At 40.6% G+C, this 24,740-nt stretch overlaps 1 protein-coding gene across 4 annotated transcripts in view; it reads right to left on the reverse strand.

Moving 5' to 3' along the window:
• Positions 1–2,422: 2,422 nt before the first annotated feature.
• Positions 2,423–24,740, reverse strand: part of dip2bb (DIP2 acetate--CoA ligase B (putative)b) — a 51,456-nt gene continuing 29,138 nt past the window's right edge. For 2 of the 4 annotated variants that reach the window (XM_085273864.1, XM_085273863.1), the window contains 32 exons: positions 22,205–22,402; positions 21,883–21,974; positions 21,455–21,565; positions 21,237–21,360; positions 19,833–19,942; positions 19,585–19,687; positions 19,358–19,422; positions 18,990–19,083; positions 18,782–18,901; positions 18,574–18,688; positions 18,185–18,324; positions 16,459–16,595; positions 16,253–16,333; positions 16,019–16,146; positions 15,648–15,762; positions 15,301–15,502; positions 14,329–14,441; positions 13,843–13,866; positions 13,279–13,359; positions 13,056–13,179; positions 12,848–12,969; positions 12,324–12,435; positions 11,071–11,180; positions 10,487–10,617; positions 10,229–10,397; positions 9,970–10,140; positions 9,810–9,871; positions 9,457–9,514; positions 9,270–9,344; positions 9,008–9,182; positions 8,650–8,773; positions 2,423–5,557 (listed from right to left, as the gene is read on the reverse strand). In XM_085273864.1, coding sequence (XP_085129990.1) covers positions 5,305–5,557; positions 8,650–8,773; positions 9,008–9,182; positions 9,270–9,344; positions 9,457–9,514; positions 9,810–9,871; positions 9,970–10,140; positions 10,229–10,397; positions 10,487–10,617; positions 11,071–11,180; positions 12,324–12,435; positions 12,848–12,969; positions 13,056–13,179; positions 13,279–13,359; positions 13,843–13,866; positions 14,329–14,441; positions 15,301–15,502; positions 15,648–15,762; positions 16,019–16,146; positions 16,253–16,333; positions 16,459–16,595; positions 18,185–18,324; positions 18,574–18,688; positions 18,782–18,901; positions 18,990–19,083; positions 19,358–19,422; positions 19,585–19,687; positions 19,833–19,942; positions 21,237–21,360; positions 21,455–21,565; positions 21,883–21,974; positions 22,205–22,402 — 3,839 coding nt within the window. In that variant the 3' untranslated portion in view covers positions 2,423–5,304. The remainder of the gene's footprint in view (positions 5,558–8,649; positions 8,774–9,007; positions 9,183–9,269; positions 9,345–9,456; positions 9,515–9,809; positions 9,872–9,969; positions 10,141–10,228; positions 10,398–10,486; positions 10,618–11,070; positions 11,181–12,323; positions 12,436–12,847; positions 12,970–13,055; positions 13,180–13,278; positions 13,360–13,842; positions 13,867–14,328; positions 14,442–15,300; positions 15,503–15,647; positions 15,763–16,018; positions 16,147–16,252; positions 16,334–16,458; positions 16,596–18,184; positions 18,325–18,573; positions 18,689–18,781; positions 18,902–18,989; positions 19,084–19,357; positions 19,423–19,584; positions 19,688–19,832; positions 19,943–21,236; positions 21,361–21,454; positions 21,566–21,882; positions 21,975–22,204; positions 22,403–24,740) is intronic. The other 2 variants (XM_085273866.1, XM_085273865.1) reach the window with 1 other exon arrangement.

Below are 24,740 nucleotides of genomic sequence, written 5' to 3' on the forward strand. Positions count from 1 at the left end.
GCCAATTTTTTTTCTTGCTTTTAATGAGACAACAAACTCAACTATCTATGATATTACACACACACACACACACACACACACACACACACACACACACACACACACATATATATTTATATATATATATATATATATATATATATATGACTTTGTGCAGAGCATTCAAGACTAAATGTTTGCAACTTTTTAATGTCGTCCTTCTGTCCTTTTGAGTTTGATATCTAATTTGATTTTTCTTTTTATGATTCTGTCCTGATTTGATGATGCTAGTGTCTTCTTAGTTATTTTTGTTTTTTAATTATGTTTTAAATAGAAGTTGTAATTTTTTTACTATATCTATGTGATTTAGTAATCGATTGGGGCGATCGTGGCTCAAGAGTTGGGAGTTCGCCTTATAATCAGAAAGTTGCCGGTTCGAGCCCCGGCTTGGACAGTCTCGGTCGTTGTGTCCTTGGGCAAGACACTTCACCCGTTGCCTACTGGTGGTGGTCAGAGGGCCCGGTGGCGCCAGTGTCCGGCAGCCTCGCCTCTGTCAGTGCGCCCCAGGGTGGCTGTGGCTACAATGTAGCTTGCCATCACCAATGTGTGTGTGGATGACTGGATATGTAAAGCGCTTTGGGGTCCTTAGGGACTAGTAAAGCGCTATATAAATACAGGCCTCTTTTTTTTTTTTTAACATTTAAATTTGACAAAAATATTACATATTTTTTTAGATCATGTATAATGTAGTATGTTTTGTTGTTAACGCTTCTTAGACACTTGCCACTTTTATGTACACATGTAATTTAATTTAGTTCACATGAATTTAATTTATATAATGCCAAATCACAACAACAGTCACCTCAAGGTGCTTTATATTGTAAAGTGTAGACCCTACAGAAAATGGAGAAAAATCCAGCAATCAAACAACCCGCTTGGCCAAAGTGGGAAGAAAGAACTCCTTTTTAACAGGAATAAACCTCAGGCTGAACCAGGTTCAGGGAGGGGGTTAGGGGTGAAAAAAATCTCAGTACCAGTAAAAAAAAATCCCCTCTGAAGTCGCATCAATGGTTTGACCCATTTGCTAAAAGTTATGTTCATGCTTGTTGCATATCTTTTAAAAGACTGATATGTTTTCAGCTCGGAGTCAGTGACAGCTGTGCAAATGTAAATCTCAAACTCCATGAGGCAATTTTTTTCAGATTTGACACAAACTGACACAGGCATGAACTAGTTATGGTGATTATGGTCAAGGTCATTGTGACCTTACAAAACATGTGCAAAATTATTGGTAGAACTGCAGAGCCTGTTACTTGAGAATATGACCCAGGTTATTCTGTAATAGGTTCAAAAGATGTATCCTATAGAAATACACTCACTAAATGTCTGTGTGCAGGTGTGCCTGCTGAAAATATGGCAGTGCAGAAAAGATAAGACTGCAGCTCTGTAAACCTACAGTGTGTCTAAGTGAGTGACTTATGTAATTTTTCACAGAAAAAAGGTGTTGAGTTGTTTTCACATCCTTTCAGAGAGAATCAAGACTTCTACTGCATATAGTGTGGAGTAGGTAGAAGTTACTGTAAATGAAGCACTTACACTTAACTTACACTTTGTTATGTGCTCCCATTCAGCAGCTCCTTAACAAAAATAAAAATTTAAAAAATCACCCATTCCCATGGTAGCGCGTCAATGTATTTAGGCATGTGGAAATGGTCAAGACAACTTGCAAGAGCAGTTGTCCCCTAAGAAGGGGGATTTAATGTAACTTTGAACATGGTATCCTTGCTGGTGCCAGAGTGATCTGAGAGTTTCAGTAACTACTGATGTATTGGGATTTTCCCCACACAGGCATCAATAGAGTTTACTGAAAATGATTGGAGAAAGAGAAAATATCCAGTGAGCAGCAGGTCTCTATGTGAAAATGTGCTTTTGATGCCAGAGGCCAAATTGCTTCTCCCGATAGGAAAAGACGATAATTCAAATAACAACTTGTTACAACCAAACTATGCAGAAATACAAGACATCTACCTTTGAAGTAGATGGGCTACAGCAGCAGAAGACCTCATCGGGTGCCAGGTTTGTCAAGGCTAAAATTCACATGGGCTCACTAAAATTGGAAAAAGGTTTCCTGGTCTGCTAAGTTTCGATTTCAACATTCGGATGGCAGGGTCAAAATCTGGCTGGAAACATAAATCCATCCTGTTATATCAACAGTTCCAGCTGGTGGTGGTGCAGTAATGATGTGGGGGATCTTTTCTTGGAACATTTGGGGCCCCAGCTGAGCATCGTTTAAACACCACAGCCTACGCGAGTCACTGATCATGTCCATCCCTTTTTGACCACAGTCTGTGGGGATGCAGTGTGTACAATAATTCAAAGAGTGTAAGATATTTAGAGTAATAACAGTATTCATTAGTAAGCTCAAGAATATCCAGACACTTGAAATGATTAAATGGTTCTTTTTATTCTGCATTACTTATACATAAAGTATAAAACAAAGTACAACAAACCAAAATAGAAAATAAGTGAGAAAATGGGAAAGTGTACCACCTTAGTATTATTTTTTTTAACTATACAAGTTGAAACACCTCTGTAGCAATAAAGATTAATCAGTGGATCACACCTTCTTGGAGCAAGTTTAGATTTCACCAAATAATTAAAATACAACATACTAAAGTGTGCATACACAAAACATTGACAGAACAACTCAAGAGATGAATACAGTCTTAAGTACACTACTGATTAAATTTGTTCAGTCCTCCGTTCTTAGTAATTACAAAATGTATAAGCATCATGTTTATTTCACCAGACTGTGCAAGCTTTGAAAAGAAATTACACCGTCGTCGGGATTGCATAGTGTGTAAGAACTCTGACGGAGAAAAAAAGAGTGGAAACCAGAAGAAGCCCTTGTAGACTTCCCAGTGAAGCAGGTTGATGGTAGATGGACACTGGTTGTCAGTTACCCCTCTGTATGCTTATTAGGTTTGTGACGCCTCATTTTGACAAATGTCTACATTTTATGGGTACTCTTCACAGATTGCACCACGGGACCAGCTGGTCCATCCCTGTCCTAGGAGTTTTGTTCCCTGAATATACAGTTTCAAACATATTTAAATCCCCTCCCTCCCCCACATTTGTGCCTCAAGACAAGATGTGCCTCAAGACAATTCCTTCTTGTGCTTGGCTGAGTCATGCAAACATTCTGCTGCAACTGTAGGATGCAGTGTTAAAGCTAAGATGAAGAGCTATTCGTTTTTTTAATATATATATATATATATATATGTGTGTGTGTGTGTGGGGGGGGGGGGGGGGATTTGAAACTAGGCAAAAACAAGTATCAAGCTGTAAAATTACATTACATACTTAATGTAACATTGAACGGGGATAAAGTTCACACATTAGAAACCTGCTGTTAAGTACCACCAGTGCAAAGTGCAGTCATTAAATGATTATCATTCCCAGTTATGTTAAAGTTGTTTCTAAAATGTTTGGCATGACTGAATGTTATAATAAAACTACAGCAAAAGTCCAAACAGAACAAAAAACCCCCCAAAAAAACAATTACTATATACATGTTGATATTCAAGGTTCATCACTGAAACAGTATGATCCAAAACAAACAAACTTTTACTTCTCTGAGGAGCACAAGGAGAAGCACGAGTTCGCAGGAATCCAACTACAGTTTGCAAATATATCTAGCTGCTTTTTATTTATTTTTTTTACCCATTTTTCTGCATTACCTTTCATTATCAACCAAAGATGTTTTAAATCTGGCTAAGCTCTCTCTCACAAGTGCTTCTAAAAATCCAGTGACTGAACACAGAAAATAATCCAGATACATAATGATGGTACTAACAGCATTGCTTTTGCCATTCAGAGTTAACTATTTACAAAGTTGCACAAAGACAAAACACAGTTTGAATGAACCTTCTAGCGGTGAGGGGAGAAACGGGCTGAACTTTTACATACTTGCTCTATTGTGTAAAGTAAACTTAGAGGGGCATGGCTCTTTTGCAAGTATGATGGTAATGGATTATATATGAACACTTGTGGGGCCTGCTTTTTCTTACAAAATAACCTGGTAGCCTGAAAACAGTCATAATATTGTTTTTAGCCTTCTCCGTAGACACCCCCACCCCCCCCGCAGCGGCTGATAGAAAGTTTCCTGGCATTACCAGCAATAGTCCTCCCACTGACACCTCAAAAGTCCTCAGCCAAGATTCATCACACACATGCTCCTGAACCATTTATAATGCCTCATTGTTATAATAAAATAGAGATTTTTTTTGTGAAAGTGCAATGTTAAATTCATCCTGACTAATAATGCTTTAAAGTTATTTACCTTTATCCTCCATTACATAGCTAGTGTACCACTTCGAAACTGTTAAACTGTATTTACAATCTTCTTTCTGCTACTGTTGTAATCTCCCTGTTGGGTTCTTTATCTACAAACCATCAACCGAGAGAGCTGAGTAAGCATCTATACATTTTTACAATTAAAAATATCTATACAGTTACGTACAGTATCTAAAATAAAAGGAGGCCCTCGTAAGTACAGTACAGAATACGGCCTCTTTCATCTTTTGCTTTGATCCCTTTGGATATCTACCAGGATTTCAACTACTATTCAGACCCAAAGGAGAATCAACAGCCGTTCAGGGTAAAGTCTTAAAAATTAAGTTAGGAATGTATGGCTGTTTGAAAGTTTTATAAGGCAAGAAATATATTAGGGCAGGAAAATCTATTTGGCTTCATTATTAAGGGAAAAAAAAGCATTTTAAGTAATGTCCACAGACTTGCTGTTATTTTCACAGTTTGCCCTCTTATTCATCTGTATTAGTGATAAATGACGAGGGCTCAGCAGATGCGTTTGTGTGCGTCTGAAATGTAAAAATATTTCAAGTTGCAGATTGAAGTGCAGTTGCGGTGCGTAGACACAAAAGGGAAGGTTTTTGTGGTAACGGCCTGTTGTATGTGTTGTTCCGTCCCTTCTGCAGAACAAAAAAAGAAAAGAATAGGAGCAGCAGGGACTTTTTCTTTTTTTGCTTCCAATGTGCGACATGCACATGTTACCTCTTCCCCAAAATTCTATATATTGAAAAAAAACAAAAAAAACAAAAACACAGTGAACAACTCCAAGCATCACAGATCCAATCACAGACATGCATGTGGCCAAGATATGCTGGTGTCACACAGGGCTAGGTGTCAGTATATGTGGTTCATGCTTTTGCCTTACACCTCAACCAAGCCAGTAGCCAGATGGCGGGATAATGGCTAAAAAATTATTATTATTTTTTTTAAATCCCAGAACACCACCACAAGTGCTCACATGTTGTAAGCAACATAGATAGGATCCAGCTGGTCAGCGAGGAAAGAGTCACGAAGGTGCATGCGTTGCTTTTCTCCCCTGGAGTTGATCGGAATGACACCGGGGTCAACGATGACCACCACACCCACAATGAGGTGGTGCTCCTCCAGCACCACGTTGGTTATCAGAGGCACCAGGTCCAACGCATCCTGCTCTGAACCACACAGCTCCGACACCACCACCAGCAGGTTGGTCCACGTAAACACAGCACTGTGAGGCACAAGGACGAGGCACTTAACAGCAGTGTCACGATGAGGAATAATAAAAACTAATCGGATATTACGTTGTGATGACAGCCTAAAATGTAATCTTTTGTTAAATGGTAAATGGCCTGCATTTGTATAGCGCTTTTCTAGTCCATAGGACCCCAAAGCGCTTTACACTACATTCAGTCATCCACCCATTCACACACACATTCACACACTGGCGATAGAAGCTACATTGTAGCCACAGCTGCCCTGGGGCGCACTGACAGAGGCGAGGCTGCCGGACACAGGCGCCACCGGGCCCTCTGACCACCACCAGTAGGCAAACACGGGGTTAGTATCTTGCCCAAGGATATTTGGCATGCAGCCAGGATGCAGCCTGGGATCAAACCACCGACCTTCTGATTAGTGGCTGACCTGCTCTGCCACCTGAGCTACAGCCACCCATAGGGCAGTGGGGTTCCAAAATTTATACACAAAGGCCCAATTTTACTGCTTTTACCTTCATGTTTTCAAGGTTTAGCAATAATAAGAAACTGGGAAGAACCCATGCTGCTGCTCTTTTTATTAATTCTGTTTTCACAAATGAAAAAAGTGAGGTTATTTTCTCAGTTGCTCCTCCTTTGAAATTAGTTCATCACTTCTTGTATTTCTTTCTCCCATAAACAACAACAAAAACAGCTGATTTCTAAATGAATGTAGACATAATATTTTCAATGATTATCTGCAAGGTTTATATTTCTATCCTTATTAGTACCAGCCAGGCTTTTTACTCACGCCAAGGAGGTTATGTTTTTGGCAGCGTTTCTGTGTGTCTTTCTGTCTGTAAACACAATAGCTGGAAACATTTTGAATGAATTCTGATAAAACTTTGTAGGGTCATGTTAATGATCCATTAAAATCTGGCTTAAATCCATGAAGTTGTTCAAGGTCAAGTTAATGATTTGTTGGCCGAGAATTGACAGGAATCTCAGAGGTGTGGTATGTTTTGTCAAGATACAGAAAGTACTGTTTAAACACTTCAAATATGACTTCATACGTGACCTCTGACTTATCCTTCAAAGTCCATCGATTCCTCTGTAGGTCAAAATGATATTAATGCTATATTGACTTTGTTTGCATTAACAGCATATAGGAACATGTTCATAACATGTCTTTTATCCTTAAAACTATGTTTGTAATTGTACTGCCTTTAATTGTGTTGACAACGTTTCAGAAATGATACTGTTACATGGGGTTTTTAAATATCACAATATACAGTGGGGCAAAAAAGTATTTAGTCAGCCACCGATTGTGCAAGTTCCCCCACCTAAAATGATGACAGAGGTCAGTAATTTGCACCAGAGGTACACTTCAACTGTGAGAGGCAGAATGTGAAAAAAAAATCCATGAATCCACATGGTAGGATTTGTAAAGAATTTATTCGTAAATCAGGGTGGAAAATAAGTATTTGGTCAATAACAAAAATACAACTCAATACTTTGTAACATAACCTTTGTTGGCAATAACAGAGGTCAAACGTTTACTATAGGTCTTTACCAGGTTTGCACACACAGTAGCTGGTATTTTGGCCCATTCCTCCATGCAGATCTTCTCGAGAGCAGTGATGTTTTGGGGCTGTCGCCGAGCAACACGGACTTTCAACTCCCGCCACAGATTTTCTATGGGGTTGAGGTCTGGAGACTGGCTAGGCCACTCCAGGACTTTCAAATGCTTCTTACGGAGCCACTCCTTTGTTGCCCGGGCGGTGTGTTTTGGATCATTGTCATGTTGGAAGACCCAGCCTCGTTTCATCTTCAAAGTTCTCACTGATGGAAGGAGGTTTTGGCTCAAAATCTCACGATACATGGCCCCATTCATTCTGTCCTTAACACGGATCAGTCGTCCTGTCCCCTTGGCAGAAAAACAGCCCCATAGCATGATGTTTCCACCCCCATGCTTCACAGTAGGTATGGTGTTCTTGGGATGCAACTCAGTATTCTTCTTCCTCCAAACACGACGAGTTGAGTTTATACCAAAAAGTTCTACTTTGGTTTCATCTGACCACATGACATTCTCCCAATCCTCTGCTGTATCATCCATGTGCTCTCTGGCAAACTTCAGACGGGCCTGGACATGCACTGGCTTCAGCAGCGGAACACGTCTGGCACTGCGGGATTTGATTCCCTGCCGTTGTAGTGTGTTACTGATGGTGACCTTTGTTACTTTGGTCCCAGCTCTCTGCAGGTCATTCACCAGGTCCCCCCGTGTGGTTCTGGGATCTTTGCTCACCGTTCTCATGATCATTTTGACCCCACGGGATGAGATCTTGCGTGGAGCCCCAGATCGAGGGAGATTATCAGTGGTCTTGTATGTCTTCCATTTTCTGATGATTGCTCCCACAGTTGGTTTTTCACACCAAGCTGCTTGCCTATTGTAGATTCACTCTTCCCAGTCTGGTGCAGGTCTACAATACTTTTCCTGGTGTCCTTCGAAAGCTCTTTGGTCTTGGCCATGGCGGAGTTTGGAGTCTGACTGTTTGAGGCTGTGGACAGGTGTCTTTTATACAGATGATGAGTTCAAACAGGTGCCATTCATACAGGTAACGAGTGGGGGACAGAAAAGCTTCTTACAGAAGACGTTACAGGTCTGTGAGAGCCAGAGATTTTCCTTGTTTGAGGTGACCAAATACTTATTTTCCACCCTAATTTACGAATAAATTCTTTACAAATCCTACCATGTGAATTCATGGATTTTTTTTTCACATTCTGTCTCTCACAGTTGAAGTGTACCTCTGGTGCAAATTACTGACCTCTGTCATCATTTTAAGTGGGGGAACTTGCACAATCGGTGGCTGACTAAATACTTTTTTGCTCCACTGTAGTATTATGATACATTTGACCTTTCCAACTGCCTTTTTTCTCAAGTTAACCCCAAAATTTGTTATATATCTAAAGTCCTGCCAAAAGAAAGAGAACGAGCTGCCCTTTTATTTTTAATAAATACTATAGGATATTATTATATATTAAGCTCAGGTTATTTATGTGCAGTTATTATCTACTCCTACATTGTTAAAAACATTAAAGTGTGTGTCGGTGTGTGTGCATGCATTCGCACCTCTCAGCAATACTTCGGTGAGCCCGTGACACTGACGTTTCAATGTCAATAGGATGGTAGCGCAAGCCTCGTAGCTCCAATGTCTCATCCAGTGAGCCCACCACAAACAGAGCATCATGCCGATCTGAGCACAGAAATGCAAACAATATAAGCAACACCCCCCCAAACAAATTCAGTCACATTACAGCAAAATTTGTAATTGGTTACTGTAGGATCGAGGTTACTTTAGTTTCATAAAGTTTGTTTAAGTTTATGCTTTATCAGGTTTAAATCTGCAAACCTTGTTACATTAAACTTATCAGCACTATTCCATCAATATTTCTGAGTCCAGGTTTTAGCTCAGTTGTGGTCTATTTACCCCCGCTTGCATCCAGTAGCTCGGTCCTCTTCACAAAACCCAGGTATCCAGTTCTGGCCCATAAAGTGTGCGGGTCTCCGAAGCTGAGCTTGGTGTTGAAGTGATCAGCCTGAAGACTTTCCTCTCCGTATATGGTGTAGTAGCCACTGGCACTGTGAGGGCTGTTTACCCAGATCTAAGAGAAAGAAACATCTGTAACTTTCAGAGAAAATCTTCTCTAGCTTCAGGTGTGGTCTCGATATGCGTGTGTGCTGTGGTTAACCTCTCCTAGATGAGAATCGCCAAGTGGGCCTCGGGTCTCTGGATTCACTATGATCACCCGAACACCTGGCAGTATCTAAAAATGACAGAGAAACAAAGACACTAAATACAACTCTGACATGCTTTTCATTAAACCTCTCAAAAATTGAGAAAAAAACCCACACAGGACAGCGCATAATGAGTTTCACCTTGCCAGACTCCATTAGAGGAAGACTCTGAGGTGCTCCTCTCTCCACCAGCCTCACTCTGCCAAAAACACAGGCAGCGCATTTATAAATATTCAAAGTTCTAATTAATCTTTGCGAATTGGACCATGTCAGGGATTTTCCTGCACAGAGAAGTTTCTGATGCCAGTGAGGTTTTAGCCAGAACCTCACTGTGTTATTGTTTTTATTGTTTTTTCAGAAAACCCCCCCAGACGTGATATTATTTTTTATATTGATCGCGTCCAATAAATCCCATTTAGCTAGAAAAAAAAAGTGTAAAGTAAGCTTTTACTAAATACTAGCAAGTTTACTTTAACTAACTTGACTGTTCTCACCTGTCATGGCGCAGGGACTTCATGTCCACATACACCGTACAGGGATCAGGACCAGTGGTGCCCTGAAACACACACATATATAAAAGAACAGGTTTAAAGAGGTCCCACTTCTTTCTCATTTGATCTATGATCAACAGCGACGTCCTGCTGGTTGGTGTACCTGCAGGCAGATGGCCAGGTTAACTCTGGAACCAAAAGCAGTGCTGACAGCTCTGGACGACAGCCCGACATCCTTAAACAGTTTGGAGAAGGAGTGTGTGAGGGCAAGACGAGGGCGTTCCTCTGCTATCACCACACAGCTCCGCACACACGACAGGTTCACACCACGGGCCTTAAACAAACATGCAAATGATCAAACCCATGATGTTTTATTTTAAAAATAGCTGTATTGTTTCTCTTCCTGCATGTCGAGTCCTAACCTTGAGTAAATCTGTCTGAGTACCCAATCCCTTAGTGCAGAGCTCCATGACAGAGTAGGAGCAGAAGGTGTCTCTGATACGGTACTGACTGAGCGTGCTTAGCCACAGAGACAAGCTGGTCTCCAGCTCGAACGGAGGAATCAGGATTGACTGGTGACCTGAGTAGACACTGTGAGACAAAACATGTAGGTGAAAAAGTGGGGAAAGTGATACCTTTGTAAATAACCATGAAATATTGTAGCTGATGTTTTACCGTACCTGGCGAGGCACCACAAGACGAAGCCCAGACCACAATAAGGATCCAGACAGATGGCTATTTGGCGAGAGGAGTACAGCTCACACTGAAGCTTTATAGAGCGGCAAAGTGCGCTGACTGCTGCATGAGAGATCTGACAAAAGACAAGAAAAGATAAAGAATTAATTTTGTGTATGTTTTATAAAACAAAGTAAAGTCTTCCATAGATATCTGCCACTCATATATAACCAGAAACTGTTCCTTACACGCTTTCACTTTTTAAAAATGAAGACATGCTCCAGGTATGTGCATCTGTGACTGTACTGGATTACAACAAGAAAAACGACACCCTGCTGATTCCTGCTGGTGTTTTAATACTACTCTACTACTGCTGTAATGTATGAGACAGTGTACCAGACAGTCATTAACAAGTTTAAGATACAGCCAACACGAAATTAAAAAACGACCACAGAATTGATGCCAATATTTGGTTTAAAATAGCGCCGTGACAGAACTCAGTGTTTTTACAGTCTTTTTCATGTGGCAAAATCCATCCTGTAAAAGCCCCAGTCAGTAGAGGAGTCATATAAAAAGTCACGTGTCTCACCTTGACTCCAGTGAGCATGCCTGTTGTGGACACGCTGAAATCCAGATAAGCTATCATCTCTGCTGTGGGCGGCTTATAGATCTGTGGAGGCCGGCGGCGAGGAAGGTCATCTGCAAACACCAATAATGCGGGTTTTACAGCGCTGTGCACAAAGTAAACTTAAGATAATATTGAGCAATGATATAGAATAGGATCCAGCAAGCAACAACTAACTCAAAGTTCACCAAACAGGTGTCTATTCACAAATCTACCCACTGAGCAACTTGGATAACAATTGTAGAAAGCAGTGAAATGTCCAGCTTCCTGTTTTAGTGTCTCAGTGTTGCAGATTCAAACAGTCCACAATAACCGACGCCAACTTCATCTACGCTGCCTCGACTGCGACCCACAACTAATGAACCATGTTCCTGCTTTGAATCTGACACATGAGAAAGTCAAGCGCTGTGAACAACGTGTACTTAATTTGGAGTGTGTATGTAAATAACAAGAAACTGCAGGATTTAAAGTTTTGTCATATGTTAAAACTGAACAGGGGAAAAAAGTGTTTTATTTTCTCATTTTCTTTTCGGCGTGTTTGCTTATTTACAGCTTTCACGGCTGATTTATTTAAAAATCACGTTGATGGACCATTGAAAACTATAGCATAGCAAAATGACAGCAAACTGTTATAAAAGCAGCTCCCTCAGTCACAATGGGGCACTGCAGTGGGCAGCTACACACGTTTGCTTTTGCATCGGATGCCTTTACAGTGGACACAACCCCAAAAAGGATTTGTGTAACCTCCGGAGACCAAGTTCCTTGTTAGGCAAATGTGTAAACCACCATACTATGAAGCTACTAATAAAAACAAAGAGTCATTAACCTTTAATTTTTGATTAATTTTGATCAACCTTCTGATAAATACGATAGTTTATAATAAACAAACTTTTATATTTACCAGAATATTTACCAAAATGAATGAACTGTGAGGACAGTGAATCATCTTTCTTTAGAATGCCTGACTTTCACATTACTGACTTATTATTCATAATTCTTTGATACAAGGATTAATAACTGAATACTAACTGCATACTTACATCTGAGTTGCAAATACTTGACGGTGTTTATAAAACATTAAAAATAGCTGGAACGTCTCAATCATACCAACTGGCACCACAAGGGGGGGCCTGATTTAGCCCATGGCTTGTAACCAGAGCATCATGCAGTACTCAGATATGTTCAGGCTTGATTAACATACTAAGAGTATTTACTACCTGTGTCAATGATTGTTGGCCAGGTTTTAACATTAACAGAGGCAGCTGCCTCTTTGGAGCGCAGAGTCCTCATGAGGTTTTGTGTCGTAAGGATGCACGCAGCTTTACTGACCTGGTAACAAAACACATTTGAATGGGAGCGTGAACAACACAACAGTCAGAATCATTTTTGTTGTAAAATTGTGAGCAGCACATTCCATCAGCGGGTCGATTACAGTTAAAAAGTGGAAACTACGATGGACACTGTAACTGGACCCACTTCATGAGCATAATTTGCTCTCGGAATCAATGTAGCTTGTAAATGGAAATTATTTCAGGAAACTGGATGCCATAGAGATCTGTTAAAATCTAATGAAGCGCAGAGAGGCGCCAAGTAGTTGCAGAGTTATTTTTGGTGAAAGCATAAGTAGAAGTAATCCAGTGTATGGACGTGTTTTTTTTAGTCCTAATATCTACACGAATGAGATCCTGCTTAGGATTAAATGAAAGGACAGGCATAAATGCATGTAACCACATGCACTTACGTCAATGATCATGCGGACAGTAGGCAGCGTGGCTGCCAGGTTCTGAGGGTGCGGAGGCCTGACGTTTACAGGAACACATCCAGCATAGAGACAGCCGTAAAAAGCAGCAATCAAATCGATCCCTGAGGGAAAACAAACAGAGGAAAATCATTTCATAACAATGATGACGGAAGGAACGCTTAGACATGGAGCCGGAGGTAGAACCCACCAGGAGGATAGAGCAGCACTACATTCTCTCCTGTGTTGATGCTGCCTTTCTCAGTGAGCGCTGCAGCTATCTTCTCAGCTCGCTTATGAAGCTGGACACAGGTCGCTGTCCCCACTGTCACACCCTGAAGGACAGGTGACAGTAAGGTTACTATGTATTGTTTTTGTCAATCACATAGATGATGTACGGCATTTTGCAGTGTATGGACAGATCAGTTTGGTACCTTGGCGTTAAGAAGAATGTAGAGAACGTGGTCTGGGTCTGTCTGTGCCCTCCACTGTAGCGCCTCTGTCAAATACTGATGCTGTTATTAAATAAGAAACATAATTACACACTGTAAACTGAGGGTTTTTTTGTTTAAGTGTATAAAATATTACAAACCCAGCCACTGGGGGTAAATACAGGAAGGGTGGTGTTGAAAAAAAGAATTTATTAGGGTCTAAATTTAAAATAAACAAAGCGATGCTTACACTGAGTGTGCTGTCTGAGAGCTGTCTGGTATAAATGATCTGAACAAGAATTAATAGCACACTAAGCCAATATAGCTCTTATAGTAATGAACCCTAACTTAGGATGTGAAAGGTACATCAGCAATAAAAATAAAGGGTGACATTCATGGAAGGTGCTTATTTTCTGAAATACCAAAAAGTTAAAAACCCATGCAAATTCTTGCTTACGTCAGAACTGAACGAAAGCACACAAACTAAAACCACAATACAATACAGATTCGAGCATGACCAGAATAAACGAGGGTGGGGAACATGCCAGAGAGGGTCGTGATTCTTACCATTACGGTGGGCCACATACAGAGCTACATCCAGAGAGTGACGAGAGAAGAGAGAAAGAAGAGTCCAGATTTTTCTATAAAACTGAGCTCTGGCTGAGGTAGAGCCATTGTTACAGTGGCAGCTGAAATGTTTCAGTGTTTCCTATTTTAACACACTTTGCTGAGCAATGCTGTTAATTACATGCACAGGGTGCCTGCAGCTTCTGAAAGACTTGCATTTAGCTCTTGTGAAAAACAGGAGTTAGGTTAAAAAGGGTACGGTCACACTGCAAGAATCAGTGCAAAATTCTGATATAGTTCTTGCATACATTCATCCATTCACATTTTCATTTATTGCAGATTCCAATTAATGTGCAGTAGACACCAGAGCATTTCAACCAGTGCCAAAGAGGATGAGAAGATGAACATTTTATGGCCATTTCTGCCGGCAGTTTGATCGAAGCTTGGGTTATCAGATTCGGAGTTCGGTGCTCATAGTTCTAGTACCTTTCGGACCAGATCCTGATCTTCAATCAGACCGAGGTCTCTCCCTGCAGCCTGGGCAATCCTCTTTCCTGCCACCAGGTTTCCCACCATGACAGATGCAGGACCGACACCAACTACAAGACAAAACAGTCCGAAAGAGATAAAGTGAAATAAAGTAGGAGGCAAAAACAAGACAGGGAGGCCAGACCTCAAAATTATCAAAGCTGTGTGAGATCATCTTGACACAGAAACAAACAAAAGGCAGCATCGAGAGAAGAGCTTTGAATGTCCTTCAAGAAGCCCGGAGAACTATTCCTGAAAACTACTTAAAAAATAATAATAATAATAAAAATAATGTATACTTTATTGATCCCCGTGGGAAAATTCCTCTCTGCATTTGACCCATTCACTAAGTGAAGCAGTGGGCAGCCATTGGGCACCGGGGAACAGTGTGTAGGGACGGTACCTTGCTCAGGGGTACCTCAGTGTAGCTGTTCAGTGGATTCGAACCCCCGACCTTCCGATAATGGGGCCACCACTCTACCTACTGAGCTAGCCCTGCCCCAAAAATGACAGGAAAGCTTGTCTAAGAGAGTTCAGACTCTGTTTAAGACTGAAGGTTGTCAAACCAAATACTGAATTGTTAGAATAGTACAATCACTGTTTATTTAGATGCCATGCATGTTTGCACATTTCAATAAGTTCCTGCTCTTATTTCGCAGTTTCCTAGCAAAACACCTAGAAATGAGGGGTGACTTAAGACATTTGCAGATTACTGCATCTATATCCTTATGACTGCACGGCAGACCCATAGGTTTCCTACAAACTACATCTATAAACAGTCTCTGTGCTGGACTCCATTTAATAATTTATGCTAAATACGTTTAAATTATGAACCTCCTCACCGAGGCTTCGTTTGGCATAATCTTGTAAGAAATTGATGGGGATCATTTTCAGTCATGTTGAACAGAAGTTTGTGTCAGACAGACCTACCTGGCTGCTTCTGGCGGGGCTTGGGCAGGTTGGTGACACAGGTATGGGGACACATTAGGATATTGCAGGGGTGGAGATTGCCCTCTAAGAAAAACTGCTTTGTGTCAGAAATGTGGATGCCACCCAGCGGCGTTTTTGGTAAGGTGTTCGCCGGGACCAGAGCCAAGCAGTAGAGCCCCACTTGGTGGATGCTATCAATAGCCTACAGATGAAACCAAGCACTGAGATTAGCTTTGCTGGGTAATGTTCTATATGTCGAATGATTTTTCGATAACTCCAAAGACTGAAGATTATATTGTAGACACACTGAATGGAGGCTTCCATTCGAACGCTGTGGCTGAATTTACCTGAAGCACCCGGCTCATCCACTGGAAGCTGTCCTCCTCGCTGGCATCGGGCCTCTGCTCTGCCACAATTACAACCCTCTCATCATAGAACACCGTGACTGAAAACACAGCGATCCTGACACACACGAGGATACACAAACTCACTGAAGATTAGCCAGAAGACGTGGAAATCAAACACAAATGAGCAGTTTAAAGCATACAGAAAGTAGAAATACTTTATCTTTCAATAATCCCTTCAGTTGTCAGTGTGGGGCCTGCTGTGTTTCCTCTATACCACTAGATGTCAGTAGTTATAAATAAGATTTGCACTTGACCCACCAAAGAGCTCTAAGATTATTTTCTTTAATCCATGAAGAAGAGTTTTGCCTCACCTGCCACGGTACACAGTCTTGACCGGCTCAACTGCAAGAGCTGTGGCCACCAAGTCGTCGGCGTTGTGTCTCCGCCCGCTCACCATCAGCAGGCCTTCGATCTTCCCCACCACGAAGATGAGACTGCCCTGTACAGAGCAAGTGATGCAACAGCAGGGTTGTTATACGGTTAGTGAGAGAGACGAATGGTTTCAGGTTGCCACAGAAGTGCTCTAATGAAAGAGTCCTACTTACTGGGCCAACAAACCCCAGGAGTCCAGATCGCACAAATGGAATCTCTCCAATGGGAACTCCGTTAGCGTTAACCGGTATCACCTGGGCACGACGACGCAAAGAAAGAACAGCAAAACACACAAAAACAGAATCAGCTTTAACTGCGTCCCTTACTAACGATGGTGGCAGCATGTGCAGTTTGAGTGTTGGTTATTCTGCTTTCGCACCTCAAAGGTGTTTTTGGTGAGTCCAGGCAGGCCGTAGTACATGTTGCCTCCTGCACGGGAGTTGATAATTATCTCTCCAATTTCATCTGTTTTACACAACTGAGGCGGTCCATCTGGCTTAACGATACACATCAGAGCTGGAGGAACAAAAAGGCAAAGTTAAGAAAACACGGACTTCCTAATTTAAAATGATTCCCTTGATAATTTTATCTTAGACGTATGACTAAAAAAAGTCCCACTTTCATTCTTTGTTGCGTACATGTATTCAGATTTACATCCTTTCTGTTATTTTTGCAGTTTAAAAAGATTGACTGGATTGACAGAATGTGGGAAAGTGTAGACTTTCAGCTTAAATTTAATAAAAGAGTGTATTACTTGTTTTAACAATTAACAATTTTTATATTCAGTCCCCTATCTGAGTGTCATAAATATAAATGAACAAATTAACACAGTTACATCAAAATATTCATTTTAAAGACTTTGCTGAGGATCCTTTGCAGGAAATGGCTGCACGATGTCAGGAAGCAAACAGATAACACCAAAGAATGAGTTTCCTCCTTTGGGATTCCTTGTTTCCAGGCCTGCAAATGTTTTTTATATTTTGTGGTTCTTTATGCCTTCAGTCTTGCCTTTCTTTACCTTCAGAAACTCCTGGGTTTCATTTTAGCTTAAAGTACAAATTTGTCTGCTTAACCACAGATGCACACTTATGCATCAGACTGCCTCCAATGTCTAATCTTTGTTTTCTACTGCTGAGGCTTATGAGGGGCTTATTACAGGCTTGGATTATGACATGTCTGTCTCCTAGAGGTTTGATAAATGTTTTTTTTTTTCTCTTTATGATGGAAAGGATCCCATGATCACTGACCAAATTAGTCCAGGTTCAAGTACAACAGTGCATCCTTTTACCCCCCTCATTATTGTGCCAACGTGCTAATGTCCCTGCTAGTTCTCTGGTGGATATTGACCTCCACTGAGAGCTCCTTTAGTGCATGTTGTGGGTTCACAGATTAAGCTTTTAAAAATGAAATGCCACACTTGGAATCACTTCCAAACCTTTGACCTCATTCATTTATGAGGAAATATTAATGAATAGGCCGAGTCAATTTTTCGTATAGATTGTTCAATTACACATGAGCCCAGATAAACAGGGCACTATATATATATATAAAAATGGCAGTTGTTGGTACAATATTTTAGTTTGACCTCCTAAGTGAAAGCTTAAAGTCTGCATATTCATTACAAACTGTAACATGAACAAGTGTTGGTATATAGCCAAAATAATAAATGCTGTTTTAGTGTTCAAAAACCCAACTGTTTATGTCATGAAGTCTTAGAAATAAACATCTGCCAAAAAACTGGAACATTTTATCTGGATGTTGAAAAGAAGAAGATAATTATTTGAATTTCTAATTTTCTCATATGATTATAATTTTATGATTATATTTTTGAACAAGCTTGTTTGCCTCCATTTTCTTGGAGACGTGCAAAAGGTCAAACAGAAAGATTTCAGAGCTGGCGGCAACTAGGCCTATTACATTTTTACACTATAACCACGTGGTTATAGTTAGTCAATATTGTAATCTCCTAATATGTATAGAAAACTGTTTTTTTTTTTTTTTTAAGTGTAGGTCGTAATGGTCTCTTTTTTAGCAAATTAATTACAATCAAAAAAACAAATGCAAACAAAAAGCCGTTTATCATGCAGCTTTTCTTCTACCCTCACCTCCAGGCATGACGTGCCCCACATCTTGTACAGTCAGAGCGGAGTTCTTGTCTTCCGTGTTCACCCTGATGACACCGTGGCTCAAGCCACCCATGGAAAGGATGGCACGGGCAGGAAGAGGCGCACCAGGCACTCCGGATCTACACGAGTAGACAGTTCACAATCAAACATGGATGTTTCCATCTGTTAGCCATCTGCCTACCCTCTTATGAACAACATCACATATAAATTTCTGTCTAGTTGGACTGAAATACAAGCTGTGAAGGTGGCTTGTGTGAGACATGAAAGAATAGAAAGAATTTGGTTTTAATCTTCTGGTTTTGTCTTTAAGTTTTCTGTAATTTTTAACAACACCCAATAAGAGCAGTGAATATAGGTCAGTGAGTTACCTTCGTATAGCTACCGTCATGGCCTCTGGAGATGTGGCACAGGGGCAAATCACCTCAGGCTTCAGCCCATGAGACTGGAACTTGTTCAGGAAGGCATCGCAGGAAGACACTGACCCTGGAAAGTACAATTTTAAAAGTGTGACATCTAATTTGGCTTGTTGGAAAAGACCCAGTTTTACAAAGCAGCGATGGCTCGGGACATACTCACAGGGATTAGCACCATCAGCAACAATGAGCATTCGTAATGAAGCCAGGCTGATGTCTCTCTGCTCCCGATGAGCCATCATGGCCCAGTGCAGATCTCGGCACTTCACCAGAGCTACACGAGCTGCACAACAGCAGGAGTTACATGGAGTATTATAAAATTATAAAATTATTTTTTAATACACTTCGTCTCAGAGTAAAAGATAATTTACCTTTATGGATGTGGACCCTCTGCACCCAGGAGAGAGGACAGGCTTTCATCACTGCATAGGGAACGCTGATCGTGTGTATCCTGTTCATTACAGCCTGCAATCAAACAACCTGATTACTGGAGGTTGCAAATAAAAAAAAAACTGGAAGGGATTTTTTTCCTTCCAACTTGACAAACAACACAAACAGTGAGAAACCCATTTTGTGATGATTTTGTGCAAGAAATCTTTCATTAGTAATTTAACATTTTACATTTACTAGAGAATTTATAGTTCAGATATAATGTGCACACAAATTAAGACGTTGTACATGCACCTAGCTGTATATGCAACCTAACCTAACCTAGAAATCTACAGCTAATGACACTCACTGTGAGAACTCCATGCCATAAGCCCATGTCCTTTTTGAAGTCCAAGACATTCACCAAAGTTTCCCCTTAAAACAGAGACACAAACACATAAGTGAGGTTGGCTATGTCTAAACAATCTAAACTGAGACATGACTCAAGTTGTGATTTGCTGTTATATAAATAATATGGAGCTGAACCGAAATAAAGCTTTGTGTAATGGATGATGCAAACACTATCCTTCTACTCACCCTCACAGTAGTTGCAGGCCTGAGTCAGTGATTGGCAGTGGGTTAACATGGCCACTTTAGACACAGCCACGCCCACCACTGTGCCCTCCTTATTTGCTTTATACTACAAAGAGATGAAGCAACAGATGAGCCACAACACACCTGACTAAAATGATGCTTTAAAATATTTTTGGTACTTTGACAGGATGGAATAGGCTCTAAGAATGAAGCAACAAAAGTAAAAATAATAATAAGCACAGCTGTGTTACCTCTATGTATGCAGGGTCAGTGTTAGCAGTGGGAATGTGCGGCTGCCAGTCTTTGGATGGTTTCGTCAAGTACTTTGAATCTGTTATCACCCACTTCATTCGAGGCCAGCCTAACAGAGACAGGGAAGATATGCATCACACAACAATTTCGAGAAATATTTAATTTCTTTAAAAACAAAAAACAACAACAACAAAACCTCACAGGTTTTCTAAAAGCCACCAAAATTGATCTGAATTAAAACCCCAATTCTCCCTAAAAAATGGGATGCTGAGTAATGTGTAAAAAAAAAAAAATGCAATGATTTGCAAATCATATAAACTCACACATAACACAGAAAACATGTCAAATGTTTAAACTCAGGCATACAAATATTAGATCATTTTATATTTGGATGGATTTTGTAACATGTCTGAAAAAGTTGAGATGGAAGAAACAAAAGGATGGAAAAGAAAGTTATGCTGAACTGAACTAACTGGGTCAGTAACATGAGTGTGAATGGACTCAGGGACACTTCCAGAAATCACAGTCTGTGAACACAGTTCGCTGTGCGATCGACAAATGCAGTTTGAAGCTTTATCGTGCAAAGAAGCAGCCGTAAGTGAACATGATCAAGAAAAAAGTGCTGTCTTCCCTGGACCAAAGTGCTTTTAAAATGGACTGAGGCAAAGTGTAAAACTATTCTGTGGTCAGATGAATGAAAATTGTGTATTGTCTTTGGAAAACATGGATGCTGCATCATGTGGACTAAAGTGAAGAGGGACTATCTGGCTTGTTTTCCATGCTCAGTTCAAAAGCCTGCATCTCTGATGGAATAGAGCTGCATTGGTGCCTTTTTGGAAACGGTATCTTTCACAAGTTTAAAGGTGCCAACAATGCAGAAAGGTATATGCTCCCATTAAGACAAACACCTCCTTCATGGAAGGCCTGGAGACAATGCTAAACAACATACTGCATCTATTACAACAGCTTCATAGTAGAAGAGGCGAGGTACTGAACTGGCCTGCCTGCCTGCAGTTCACACCGTTCACCAAATGAGAATATTTGGCTCATCATGAAACAAAAAATAGGACAAAGAAGACCCAGGACTGTTGAGCAGACAACATTTCCTTCCAAAAGGTCCAGCAGCTGGTTCCTCAGTTTCCAGATGTTTATGGACTGGATGCCACACAGCAGTACGCACAGACCTGTTCTAACTGTTTTGATACGTGTCGCTATGAAATGTTACTTTTTCTCATTTAAAACATTTGGTCTGTTTTCCAGGTTCTACTGTGAATAAGAGTTTTTGAAATTTGCAAAACAAAGCATCCCAATGTTTTTGACATTAGTGTTGAATTAGACAAAGGTTGCTTTTTTTAAAACAAAACAGGTATTCAGGACATTCAGGACAGAACTTGCTTGCTGACCTTTAAATTGTAGTATTTCGCCCGTGGGGGTCTTGGGTAGGCCTTTCAGGCAGATCTCACTAGTCAGAGCCAGACCAACGCCACAGCTACCGAGCAGAAAACCCACCTGGCTGATACCTGCATCCTAAACACGTCACAAACAGGACAACAAGAAAGCACTCAGATTTTTGAACATAATAAAAACATAAAATGAAAGTTTCCTGTGACGGTTTTTATACCTTGCGAGACAGCGGTACCTCAATAGGTACAGGTATAACTTCAGCAAGGAGGCATCCATAAAATGCCACCCAGAACATCCCGGGGTCACTGTTGGGGTACACCAGCGCCACCTACCAAGAAAGTTTAGTTGGACGTTAAAACAAGCACTTTCTGGGGCCAGTGGTCATTTTAATAAAGTAAACCCTCTTCCATATCAGTCATTTTACGTAACAGGACATAATAGACATAAAAGCAGCATAGAAGCAGTGTGTGAAAAACTAAAAACAGTCTTTTTTGATGTTATTTTCAACAACAACAAAAAAAATCCTGCCTCCCACAGAGGCAGCAGCAATAAATTGTGATACAGTCAATGTTCATTGCAAATACACAAGTTAAAAATAATCATTTGCTGTAAATAAGTGTGTGTTTTCTGAGTGTGAGCTCTTACTCGGTCTCCTGGTTTGAGGATTTGCTCGTTTTTAGTGCCCAGTTTGTTCAGGAGGGTGTACGCCAGCTTCACACTGCGACTCCACAGCTTCCCTAACAGACAGATGGTAGATTTTTTTGGGGGGGGGGGGGGGGGGTTAGCACCTTTAGAAAAATATAATGTCAAAGAGTTTGCACATTTTTTTTACTATTACTAGGTTTTAAAATAATAAACATATATAATGTTATCTTTCAGTCGTCACAATAAGCATTTATGACATTAAATGACATCATTTTACTGACTTGATGACGTTATACTTCTCTCTTTGAATCTTGTGTCTCACCATAAGTCAGTGTATAGAGTGGTTTGCCTGTGATGTCGAGAGCAGTAAGGGCGGGGCTCTTCCCCTGAGTGGCTCCCCAGCGAGCCAGCGCTGCCTGCAGGGCTGGAGGCCAGTTACTGACCACTCCCAAAGGCTCCCCTTTCACTGGGATGATCTGACGGCCCTCTGGCTTGGGTGTGTTGGGGTCCGGTTGGGGCACTGTGAAAGAGAGACAACAGGACACTTTTGAGTATATTACAGACTAATGAGATGAGATATCACGGAGGTAAAACCGGTCCATGCGGGGTATCAGTTTCCTCCTACATGGTTTCCCCCTTTGTTTCCTGAGCTCTCATGTTACCTGCTTTTTTTTTTTTGCTTTTTTTTTTTTAATTTACTAATATATATATATATATATATATATATATATATATATATTTATTTATTAGGGGTGCAACGATACACAAAATTCTCGGTTCGGTTCGATACTTTGGTGTCACGGTTCGATATTTTTTCGATACAAAAAAATCGTTCATGCCTTTTTAATTTGTCATTTATTAAAATTATAAATATATATTTTAACTCAAAAGTACAGTTTCTAAATTTAATGTTGCTGAAACAAAAGTAATTAAAAAAATAAATATATCTCAGGGCTCTCAAAATTTCAAATTCCCTGGTAGCCCTTCGGGCAGGGACTCTTCAGTTTTTGGTAGCCCAAAATAAATGTAAGTAGCCCGAATAAAAAAGAGAGCAATTTTTTTTATTGATGTTTTGTTTCCTTTACAATATTATACATTAAAGTATAATATTGTAAAGGAAACAAAACGTTAATCAAAAAATTGTTGAAAAACAAATTACAACATTGTATAAAAATTACAATCATCAACTCAAATACTTGGTTCTAATTGAACAGAAATTTCTATGAACTTGTAAGAACTGTGTAGGACATGAATCAGTCTGTGTCAGATCCTGAATTTGAAATTTCCGCTGAAGTCACGGGTAAGAGACAAGTGGAACCAAGATCTAGGCCATTTGCTTTTTGAAGTTTGCAAAGACTGCTAAATTTTGCCAGTGGTAGTTCACTCTTTGCAACATAGTACGCTGTTCTAAACAGATTTTTCAGGTTTATTTTTAGTATGTTATTTGCAATTGGTGTTTGTTCTGGGAAAGATATTGCAGACTGAGCAATAATGCATTTCTTGCATTTCTCATGGGTTCTAATGGGGGCCTTTCTTAAAATGACTGGTCCCAGTAACAAAGGCGCTTGTCGACTCAGAAATCGAGAGAAAACCAACAACACACCCGGCAGAACATTATGTTATTTACACGGGTGCACATAAGTGGTCCGCATGTGCGCATTCGCTGTCAAAATAAAAGACGCGCACCAGATAAGAAGTTGCAACGCGCGTTTGCGTCCATATAAAAGCACTGTTTTAGTCCGCTAGAGTGGGATTTTCACGGCACATTCCGCACCACATCTCTGTGCGTTCATCATTTGTTTGAAGCCAGCTCACCTCCTGCAACCACTTTTCTTCTTTTGTGGTTCGGACTCCTTCTGACATTTCTTTGGAGGTGGAGGAACACCAAAGTAATTGCTTAAAGGAGCTTCTTCGACATCTTTAAGAGTTTTAAACAAATGTCTGTCCATGTCAAGAAAATCTTATGTATGCAAACACGCGTTGCAACTTCATATCTTGTGCGCGTTTTTTTTTTTTGTTTGTTTTTTTGACAGCGAATGCACACCTGCGGACCACTTATGTGCAGTCCTGGTTATTTAGCTCATCATATTGCAGCCACAGAAATTCTTTTGTCCATGAAACCAGAAAGCTGCACTTTCTTTTTGCCTTATAGTCTGATTTGTCATAACTTTTACGTTTTGTGGTAAGCTTTTCTTTGGCTGTCACTTCTTCACCCTGACCTGTCTTATTTGGCTCAGCAGAACTAAAATATGTATCCTGCTGCTTTTGCACACACACACACACACACATAATGGTCAGCGATTCTCTGCGCGATCAACCTCTCATATGTTTAAGCTTGCTGTGGGAGATTTCACTTGTCATGTTTGCGTAGTAAGCTAACAATTGATAAGACGATGTCAGAGGAATTGGTGCCCAAATTATCATCACTCACCAATCAGTACTGTCGCTCTCTATACACAGTTTGCGCGATTGCAAAGTGAAAGCAAAAAACAAGGCAAATTCAAACGCGATTTCAATATGTCACATATTGACAGTGGCTCACCGATGCCAATGACATAGTTACCCAGCTACATTTCCGAAAGAATGCAAAAGCATTGACATATATTTTTCCTACCTACAATAGCCCGACGGGCAGGGCAGAGATAGATTTTGGTAGCCCAACTGGAAAAATCGCTAGCTCCGGGACGTCGGGCTAGCGATTTTGCAAGCCCTGTATCTGATTGAGGAATCACTCATCTTTGGAAAAGAGAGTTTATTACAGAGAAATGGCTCTTTCCAAAATAAAAGCTATACTATACGCTTCTTCTGGGCTATATTCTCAGCAGCATATTTTAGTGGGTCAGGGCTGTTCGGGGTTC

This window comes from Mchenga conophoros, linkage group LG5 (genome assembly GCF_057382185.1).
Source record: "Mchenga conophoros isolate Kocher_MC1m ecotype Shallow Benthic linkage group LG5, M_conophoros_male_GT1.1, whole genome shotgun sequence".
NCBI lineage: Eukaryota > Metazoa > Chordata > Actinopteri > Cichliformes > Cichlidae > Mchenga > Mchenga conophoros.